Source organism: Archocentrus centrarchus, chromosome 8 (assembly GCF_007364275.1).
Source record: "Archocentrus centrarchus isolate MPI-CPG fArcCen1 chromosome 8, fArcCen1, whole genome shotgun sequence".
In the NCBI taxonomy this organism is placed as follows: Eukaryota; Metazoa; Chordata; class Actinopteri; order Cichliformes; family Cichlidae; genus Archocentrus; species Archocentrus centrarchus.
Window position 1 is genome coordinate 4,145,075 of NC_044353.1, and position 10,846 is coordinate 4,155,920.

The 10,846-nt window shown below is 45.5% G+C and overlaps 1 protein-coding gene across 1 annotated transcript in view; it reads right to left on the minus strand.

Moving 5' to 3' along the window:
- Positions 1-10,248, minus strand: part of grin2ca (glutamate receptor, ionotropic, N-methyl D-aspartate 2Ca) — a 48,913-nt gene extending 38,665 nt beyond the window's left edge. The window contains exon 1 of the mRNA XM_030735747.1: positions 9,823-10,248. Within this exon, the coding sequence (XP_030591607.1) occupies positions 9,823-10,248 (426 nt within the window). The remainder of the gene's footprint in view (positions 1-9,822) is intronic.
- Between the last annotated feature and the right edge of the window lie 598 nt (positions 10,249-10,846).

The window sequence follows — 10,846 nt, forward strand, 5'->3', positions numbered from 1 at the left end:
CACATGTACCAACTCACTGCTAACACCTTGTTCTTTTTCCTGCTGGCTGCTTTCTGTGACTGTTCAGGACTTGGTCTGCTTCAGTCGAGGCAGGTTATCCTCTAACTGCTGTGTGTTTTGACACTCAGGACTTGAACGTGGGTAAAAGTGAGTTCCAAAAGTAGACACGACAGACACCGGGAAACGAAAGGAAGGAAAAAAAAAAAAAAAGAACTGCTCTAGTTTTGAGGAAAGCCTCAGGCTCTTGTTCTTGCAAAGACAATCGGGTTTTTTTTTGTTTTTTTTTGTCGTCTCTGTCGTACATTTTGTACACTTGAGTGCTCTGGCTCAGAGGATGTAATCAGTCACACTGCAGAATGGAGTTTATTAGGTCAGGATATTGAACTAAATGCATAATGAAAGAAAAGTTGAATTGACATTATGCCTGTTCAGCAAAATTACAACAGCCAACTTGAGATTGTGTAATTTCTTTTGGAGTAAGGTGCTTGTGTTGAAAATGACTTCAGACCATCCACCCACCCATCCAGCTGTGTGCTGCTTATCTGGACTCATGCTGTGGGGGACGGAGTCAGCAGTGGTACTCAGACCTGCAGTTTTAACAGAGTTCATGTGTATCTTTTATATCTTGCATATGTTGAAACTTGATGCTCTTATTCTTTGTTCGACCACCTTTGTGTCCTGCTGCAGGATAACTTTGAGCAGAGCAACAATGGTGCATGAATCATGGTGCAGTGAGAGTAGAGCTGCAGACACTTAGTATAACACAACAACAAATTCTATTGATACAAACAGTGCTGCCAAATTTTATATTTTCTCTATTGAAAATATGAAATGTGTATAAAAACCCATAAATCAAGCAGCACTAGGCTTTGTATGGTTGTGTCCTGGAATAGCAGTAGTTCTATTTTTTTGGTTTAAACTGGTTTGCGTGACCTTTGGGCTTCACAAACATGTCAGTGATTTGTGTCAGGCTTGATTATTGATATTGATTTTATCCAGTGTTTAGACACTGAAGAGGCCCCTGGGAACTGATCTGAAGCTTTTCTTGGTCATCTGATACCGACTGCTAGATTGAATAAGTTCCAATCCTATAATTGCACAAAAAGCAATTTTCTTAATTGAGTTTTCGTCCCAGCATTAGTTTCTTTAATGACCGTTTGTGATAAGAATAGAAAATGATCCGGATAATGGTACGTGAGCGCTGATGTTGCCAATCATCGAACTGAAATGTCCCAAAGATAGGAACCGGTTTATCACCTAATTTTATGCTGTCACTTTCACAGGGCTCAAACGCTGTGCTTTCAGTGATATGAAAAATGAATGAGCTCCAATGCCTTGTTGACTATCCTTGACAGCGCCCCATAAATCAATCGGCGGATGGCATTCCCGATTAAAGGGAAACTCAGAGTTTCCCTTTGTTGTTGTCCAAATGCAATGTTTATTGGTATTTTAATCCAGTTGCAATAATAATCATTATACTCCACAGTTTCCCAGTAATAAAAATCCAGATTCTGTGCTGCTTTTCACCTCTCTTTGTTTGATCTGTAATGTTGTGACAGACAATTATAGATCATCTTCTTCCAGTAATCTGTATGCTGATGTGTTTTATATCCGTTTTTCCAAAAGGTCATTTAGTTGTTTTTGATTTATCTGTCATATCATTTTCTTTAATATCAACATTAAAAAAAAAAAAACTTCATTTGGGAGACTCCTAATGTTCAGAGTCATTACATTTGATCATTTGAGAGGATTTAGACACTTTATGGTGCCTCACCTTGCCTAATGATATTTTTAGATGCGGTCAGCAGGGACTGGAGATCAGCTGAGCCGCAGCTCCCCCAGATATCTAACCTTTGAGGCCTGCGTTAGTTTTAATTAAATACAGCTTACAGAGACGAGGATATAGAGACAGTACAGTTTAAGTTGTATGAATTGCTAAGTTCACGTTATTCTTTGTATTGCTAATACTCACTATTATATGTTACAGTAGGAGAACTGAAATGATAAAAAATACCATTTGCCTTGCCCCTACCACCAAAGAGTTGATCAGTATATTAGCCAATCAGTTTTTTTTTTTAAACCTTTATTTAAACAGGTAAAATGACTTGGTAAGGTTATTGCACAGATGCACGCACGCAGTTGAGCATCGTGACCATTTCAGCTGTGTGTTTGTGGGCATATCTCCTCATTATTGTCTCAGTTTATTGTTATTGTAGTAAAGATGTAGATCGTTTTTTTATTGCTAGCCGTATCTATGATGTGAACAAGCATGGCTTTGGTTCAGTCCTCTGGTGGGATGAGCAGACGTCGATCACATTGGTACTCTGAATTGAGCCTTTAAGGATAACGAATCCTAACTTCAAGGTTCAACAGCGCTGCACGAATAACTACGTGGGGGCTGCTCAAATATGACCGTCAAGTGGGACAGCCTGCTTCAAGAAGGAAGGTATCTGAGATCTTCACACCATCCGAACTAAATCAGAGAGAATACCATCTCTCAACAAACTTTTGATTTTCATGCAGCACTAACACAAACTCCAGCGGCACTTTTCGACTCATACGCTTCCTTTGTTAGGGTCAGGTTGAAGGTTACAGACTTCATGTTCTTCTCTTTGGACCTCTGAAGGAGGTGAAGGTGTGCCAGAAACTGAAATCTGAGAAAGTCTAAACATGCTCCATGCTTTTTATCCTTTTGAAATGGTCTCTAATAATCAAAATCGTAGGTATTTGTGGTATGGACCCAAGTGGACCCAAGGCCAAAGGAAACCATTTACCTGCAAATGTGAAATGGCAGGGATGTGTACATGTCAATCAGAGGCCTGGTACCTCAGTGGGCAGGAGAAGATTATGGTTGGTTTCCAGCTAGGACCATCCATATTAATAATGCATGCACTTACGCTTCTGAAAGGCAAGTATAATGTCTTCATTAAATCTCATAAATTAATGGTCTCAACTAATTACTGATGAAAAGCAGTCATTCATTTTAATGCTCGCCAGTCTTTGTCATTAAGCTTATTTCTTATTACACGTGTTTATTCTGTAATTTACTGTGATTGATTTGCTGTTTCTGTCCTCGGGTTAGAATGGTTAAAGTGTAAATGAGCAGCAGGAGGCATTAACTGCTGCATGACATCTCTTTGATTACCCTCGGAGCCGTGCTGAGGGCCAGATCACCCCGCATGTTTTCTGAAATGGATGCTGCTGACAGGGGAGCTGTCTGCAAAGTTGTGCGAATACTGGAAATTACTGGAGTATTTCCTTGTTTAGAAAAACCTCCAAGATTTACATGGAAACATTCATACTCCCTAACATTAGGGAGTTATTTCATATTTACAGACTTATCTGTCCTACCATATTTTCCAAAAACACTTGAAAATATTACATATTAATGTGACATATCTGCAGATCCTTTAAAAATATCAAATTAAGCTTCGATGGGTTTAAAATGTTTTCTCATCAGGTGGCCTTCAAAAATCTCCGCTACACAGTGCTACTTTTTTCTGTCTCTAAACCAGTGGTTCTCAAATTCAGGCATCGTGGCCCAGTGTCCTGCAGGTTTTAGATGTGTCCCTGATCCAACACGCCCAAATCAAATGGCTGAATGACCTCCTCAGTATGCAGTCAAGTTCTCCAGAGTCCTGCTAATGACTTCTATATTTGACTCAGGTGTGTTGAAGCAGAGACACATCTAAAACCTGCAGGACAGAGGCTCTCGAGGCCTGGAGTTGAGAACCACTGCTCTAAACAGTTAAATCGTTCTTTTTGGGCTCTTTTCATGAGTAAAAACAGTTAACAGTTAGCATTAGCTAACCTTATTGCTGTAGCTCATGGCTAAAAAAAGGATCTTAAAATCCCCCCCGTGCTGAGGCCCAGTTGGGGATCAGTTTACGCCTGGCAGGCTTGCAGTATAACCCTGAAGATGACAATAAAAGAAGAAGGCCTAAAAGACAACGTTCTCATTAGACTAATGGAATGGGAATATTATAATATTATTTATAAATTGCTTAAGAATAACAGTCCTAATGCTTCAAAAAACACACCATAATGTTGGGGAGATAGTTGACTTAAATGGACTGATGTACAAAGAGAACATCTGGAAAGCAGCTAAATGGCACTGAGGAAGGCCGCAACAGCAACCTGGTCAACCCGATACTGTGGACCATGGGCAAGTCTGTGGCTAGCTGGGTAACAGTGACTAAACTTTCAAAATAAGAGTGGGGGGTTTGTCAGTAGATCAGTAGATGGTTTCAGTATGTCCTGATGTGTGGAAAACACTAAAATGGATAACCATCATGTACCAGATGAGGATAAGTTACTGGTGGTGTTCCTCAGGGATCTGCTCTTGTTCATTTCAGTATTTTCCTACATTTTTATGCATGTTGCCTTTTACATTTTGCTGACATTTTGCTTTTTTGGTGTTGTCATATTTTCATATTATTCACTAATAATAAAATAAATAAATAAATTTTCTTACTTTTAATAGCTCATAAGGGTCTTCTGAACCGCTCTTTGTCTGGACCCTCACCCAGGACCAGTTTGCCATGGGAGACCCTACCAGGGGGACAAGCCCCCAGACAACATAGCTCCTGGGATCACTGGGACACACAAACCCCTCCACCACGATAAGGTGGCGATTCACGGAGGAGGAGGTCAGAAGACCCTTATGAGTGAAAAAACAAGGGAATAGTTTACCCTGCCCGGGATAGGGTTACCGGGGCCCCACCCTGGAGCCAGGCCTGGGGAGGGAGCTCGAGGGAGAGCGTCTGGTGGCCAGGCATTAGCCCGTGGTGCTTGGCCGGGCGCAGCCCGAAGAGGTTACATGGGCCCGCCCTCCTGCAGGCCCACCACCCGCAGGAGGTGTCGTAGGGGTCGGGTGCAGTGTGTGTCGGGCGGTGGCCGAGGGCGGAGGCCCTGGCGGACCGATCCCCGGCTATCGAAACTGGCTATTGGGACATGGAATGTCACCTCTCTGGTGGGGAAGGAGCCTGAGCTAGTGCGTGAGGTTGAGAGATACCAGCTAGATATAGTTGGGCTCACCTCAACGCATGGCCTGGGCTCTGGAACCAGTCTCCTGGAGAAGGGCTGGACTATGTTGCAGTCTGGAGTTGCCCTCGGTGAGAGGCGGCGAGCTGGGGTGGGTATTCTTGTATCCCCCCGGCTTGCTGCCTGTACGTCGGAGTTTTCACCGGTGGACGAGAGGGTAGTTTCCCTGCGCCTTCGGGCTGGGGAACGGGTCCTGACTGTTGTTTGCGCTTATGCGCTGAATGACAGTTCAGGGTACCCACCCTTTTTGGAGTTGCTGGGTGGGGTGCTGGAGAGTGCTCCATCTGGTGACTCCATAGTCTTGCTGGGAGACTTCAACGCTCACGTGGGCAATGACAGTGAGACCTGGAGGGGCGTGATTGGGAGGAACGGCCTGCCCGATCTGAACCCGAATGGTGTTTTGTTATTGGACTTCTGTGCAAACCACAGTTTGTCCATAACAAACACCGTGTTCGAACACAAGGATGTCCATAAGTGCACATGGCACCAGGACACCCTAGGTCGCAGGTCGATGATCGATTTTGTAATCGTATCATCAGATCTGCGGCCGTATGTTCTGGACACTCGGGTGAAGAGAGGAGCTGAGCTGTCAACTGATCACCACCTGGTGGTGAGTTGGATCAGGTGGCGGGGGAAGATGCTGGACAGACCTGGCACACCTAAACGTATTGTGAGGGTGCGCTGGGAACGCCTGGCAGAAGCCGCAGTCCGGGAGATCTTCAACTCCCACCTCCGGCAGAACTTCGACAGCATTCCGAGGGAGGCTGAGGACATTGAGTCCGAATGGACCATGTTCCGCACCTCCATTGTTGAGGCTGCTGCTCAGAGCTGTTGCTGCAAGGTGGTTGGTGCCTGTCGTGGTGGTAACCCCCGAACCAGATGGTGGTCACCGGAGGTGAAGGGAGCCATCAAGCTGAAGAAAGAGTCCTATCGGGCTTGGTTAGCCTGTGGGACTCTGGAGGCAGCTGACAGGTATCAACAGGCCAAGCAGAATGCAGCTCGGGTAGTGGCCAAAGCAAAAACTCGGGTGTGGGAGGAGTTCGGTGAGGCTATGGAAAAAGACTTTCGGACGGCATCGAAGCGATTCTGGCAAACCGTCAGGCGACTCAGGAGGGGAAAGCAGTGCTTCACTCACACTGTTTATAGTGCGGGGGGGGTGCTGCTGACTTCAACTGAGGCTATAGTCGGACGGTGGAAGGAATACTTCGAGGACCTTCTGAATCCCACTGACACGCCTTCTGTAGTGGAAGCAGAGTCTGGGGATGAGGGGGATGACTTGACCATCACTGGGGGTGAGGTCACTGAGGTAGTTAAACAACTCCTTGGTGGCAGAGCCCCTGGGGTGGACGAGATTCACCCTGAGTTCCTGAAGGCTCTGGATGTTGTAGGACTGTCTTGGTTGACACGCCTCTGCAACATCGCGTGGAGATCTGGGGCAGTGCCATTGGATTGGCAGACCGGGGTGGTGGTCCCCATCTTTAAGAAGGGAGACCGGAGGGTGTGCTCCAACTTTCGGGGTATCACACTACTCAGCCTCCCCGGTAAGGTCTATGCCAGGGTGCTGGAAAGGAGGGTGCGTCCGTTAGTCGAACCTCGGATTCAGGAGGAACAATGCGGTTTTCGTCCTGGTCGTGGAACGCTGGACCAGCTCTTTATCCTCTCAAGGATATTCGAGTGTGCGTGGGAGTTTGCCCAACCAGTCTACATGTGCTTTGTGGACTTGGAGAAGGCATTCGACTGTGTTCCTCGGGGTGTTCTTCGCGAGGTTCTCCGGGAGTATGGGGTGTCTGGCCCATTGTTGCGGGCCATTCAGTCCTTGTACAACCACAGTGAGAGCTTGGTCCGTATAGCCGGTAATAAGTCGGATTTGTTTCCTGTGGGTGTTGGACTCCGTCAGGGCTGCCCTTTGTCACCGATTCTGTTCATAATTTTTATGGACAGAATTTCTAGGCGTAGCCAGGTGGCGGAAGGCTTCTTCCTTGGTGGCCTCAGAGTCTCATCTCTGCTTTTTGCAGATGATGCGGTTCTGTTGGCTTCATCGGGGGGGGCCTCCAGCTCGCAGTGGAACGGTTCGCAGCCGAGTGTGAAGCGGCTGGCATGAGAATCAGCACCTCTAAGTCTGAGGCCATGGTCCTCAGCCGGAAAAGGGTGGAGTGCCATCTCCGGCTCAGGAACGAGTTCTTGCCTCAAGTGGAGGAGTTTAAGTATCTCGGGGTCTTGTTCACGAGTGATGGGAGAAGGGAACGGGAGATCGACAGGCGGATCGGGGCTGCTTCTGCAGTGATGCGGACGCTGCACCGGTCCGTCGCGGTGAAGAGGGAGCTTAGCGTAAAAGCGAAGCTCTCGATTTACCGGTCGATCTACGTTCCTACCCTCACCTATGGTCACGAGCTTTGGGTAGTGACCGAAAGAATAAGATCGCGAATACAAGCGGCAGAAATGAGTTTCCTTCGAAGGGTGGCTGGCCTCTCCCTTAGAGATAAGTTGAGGAGTGCGGCCATCCGGGAGGGGCTCAGAGTAGAGCCGCTGCTCCTCCACATCGAAAGGAGCCAGTTGAGGTGGCTCGGGCATCTGATTAGGATGCCTCCTGGGCGCCTCCTGGGTGAGGTGTTCCGGGCATGTCCCACCGGGAAGAGGCAGGACACGCTGGAGAGATTATGTATCTCGGCTGGCCTGGGAACGCCTTGGGGTCCCTCCGGATGAGCTGGAGGAGGTGGCTGGGGAGAGGGAAGCCTGGGCTTCTCTGCTTAGGCTTCTGCCCCCGCGACCCGGCCCCGGATAAGCGGAAGAAAATGGATGGATGGATGGACTTTTAATAGCACAATTCAGACGCCTGCTTGTCTACAATTGTGCAGGTTTCTCATGGTGCAGCATGCACAATTCAATAAAACATTATTATTAATGTGCAGCATTTACTTCGTACTGAGTCATCAATTGAAAAGAATCCTTTTTCAGGGCTGCAGACTGCAATTGTCAACATGTAATGTTATCCCAGCTCTGCAAAAGTGCTGAAATGTCACCAGAGAAAAAGCCATTTTGAAAGGATTATAGTTGGTCTCTGTGGCTGAGCCTTTTGTGGCGCTCCTATAGATAGATCATGGCAGCTACACCTTCCAGTTTGAGCTCAGATGCTGTTTAATTGCTCATACGAGTCACAAACATCTCTCCTTGTTGTTTACCTGACCTCAATGTGGCAGCATAGGGTACTAACACAACCATATTTTTGGTCTTCTCAATAGCTCACATAGCGTTTTGCTGCTCACACAACCTTTATATGAAATTTGAAAGCTTACACCTTAGACTTTTTCTTATTAACAAAATACATATTCTATAATTAGAGGTTGTACTAAATATTGATATCACAATATATTGTGTTATTTCCTCTCATAATACAACTATTGATGCACCACTGTCAGATGTTGGTGTCTTTATTTAAACCTGCAGCTGTTCTGAACCGTTTCCTCCGCCAGTTCGACTTGGAGCCAGTTGCTCGTGACTTCTCGTGGTGGCAGCTGTCAAACGAACACGGGTAAAGTGAGCGAATGTTAACCATCTTGCAGTGAAGAAGATACTCGGCTCACATCTGGAAAGCTAATCAGAGAGCTAATAGTTTATTTCTAATCTGCTACATGATAAAAAGTGAATAATGATGCACACTCACTGACACAATGCAGGGAAAAAGTTCAAAAGTCCTTTTTTTCTCCTTACATTTACAATATTTTGGTGCATTGTAGATGATTCTTGTCATAGAATTGCTGTATGTTGTGATACCATTGTCATCATAGGCATATCATATTGCCAGTCACACATGTTTACAGAACTGATCATTTACTTGGATTTACTGTTGGAGCATTCATGCAGCATGGACCAGGTAGTCGAGTCCACTAATTCCGGGGTTGGTGGTTTGAAACTTGGACACTGAGCCCAATGGCAGATGAGCAGCTTGCATAGCAGCTGTTTGTGTGTGAGTGTGAGAACCACATTGTAAAGCACTCAGCTCAGGTAAAAATGCTGCCATATGTGTAGATCATTCTTTTCACCCTTTATTAAAATCTGAGGATTTAAAAAAAAAAAGGTAAAATACTTTAAATTTGATCTTCGCCATAATATCATTTCTTTGTTCAGGAATCTAATATGCAAATATGCAATTTGGTCATAACTGATATCCATTGATTTTTTTTTCTTTAAGTCACTTGAAAATGACGTATTATACATCCTTCTACCCAGTTTTTATCATGGCTCTTTTTTCCTAACGGCTTCTTTGTCATTATTTAACTGCTCTCAAGAAAGTGAATCAGCACCTTGAGCAGAATTGTGATTGAAATAATTTCTCTTTTTGCTGCGAGGACTGTAATTACCGTGAGCTACACTGCAGACTGACGTGATTAACTAAATGTCTAAATAGAGAGTGAAGCAATAATCTGACTTCAGTTAAAGTATGGTGTGCTTAATACCTGACAAACAAATAGGCAAAATGGAAACTTTATTTACCCAAGAATGAGATTAACCCTAACAAATTATTTCATAGTCCACCTATCACCTTTGTAATAACTGATTAATAAAATATTATTATGGTATGTCCAGTGGTGTTGGTGTATCCTAGATAAAAGGAAAAATCAGATTTTGGTCTCACAAATGCCAAATCAATAGTGCTGAAATGTAACTAAAGTCTTTTTTGTGTTTTACTTAAACACAGTTTTGATACAGGTGAACTTTGCCCGGATGACAGAGTGCTTGTTATGTTCAACAAGTAATTAATGACTAATAGTATCAGCTGACCTTGTGTGGCAGGACGACAGCAGAGCCTCCACTGATGCCCACGATTGGCACGGCTGTCTGGGTGGAAATAAAGTCCAAGATCTGTGCCACAGCCTCTGAGCCAACGTTGTCCTCGAACACCACGCCATGGACACGGTTGGTGGAGAGAGTGTCACAAATGCGGGTTAGCAGCGCCCGAGGGTTAGTGTTGTTGACCAGCACAGTGATGGGGTTCACCTCCAAGGGAAGGTCCATGAAGTTTTCCCGGCTCAAACGCCCCTTAATCTCCGTCTGGTAGGCCGTGCCGCTGAACACCACCGCCACGTTCACCGAGGGCGTGGGAATCCCAAACGGCCGGCCCAAACAGCAGGGGATCGCGCAGAACAGCAGCAGCAGCGGCGGCGGCCACCACGGGGAGTCGCTCAAGCAGCCTAGACGAACGCCCATCTCAGTCACCTACTGCCTGGGGGGCGGGGGTTCAGGGTGGAGGGAGGGGTGGATAGAGGGGGGTTGACATGTTAGACATGAAAATCTTTTGATTGTGAAATGTTCATTTTTGCATTTTGCGAAAAATAAATGACCTTTCGGCTTTATCTCATGCCGGCACGCTCGCTGTAATAAAACAGTGTAAGAGCCCATTAGCAGAGCCCGGAGTAGTATTTTTAGTTTGTCAGCGTGCAGCATGAGACTGTGGCCAGGCTGTTGCATCTTAGGGTGGCAGCTGCCACCCTGCTGCTGTTGAATTCTGCAGTACAACCCAGCAGATGGTGTCCAGTGTTTAATGCAACAAATGGAGAACAAGGGGATTTATAATTTCTCTCTCGTGACATTACTTTTGAAGCTATTACTTAATTTTTATTTTTTTAGCAGCCTGAGGCATTCAAATTTAATCTGCATGCATAGCTTTGACTACACTGATCGTGTGGCATGCATAGTGTTAATATAATATGTTTATGAGCATACATTTAAATATTTCAAAAGGAAAAGTTCTTCACAAAGGAATTAAATCTTTGCAATGAAATCTTTGCTCCTTGTGCAACCCTGC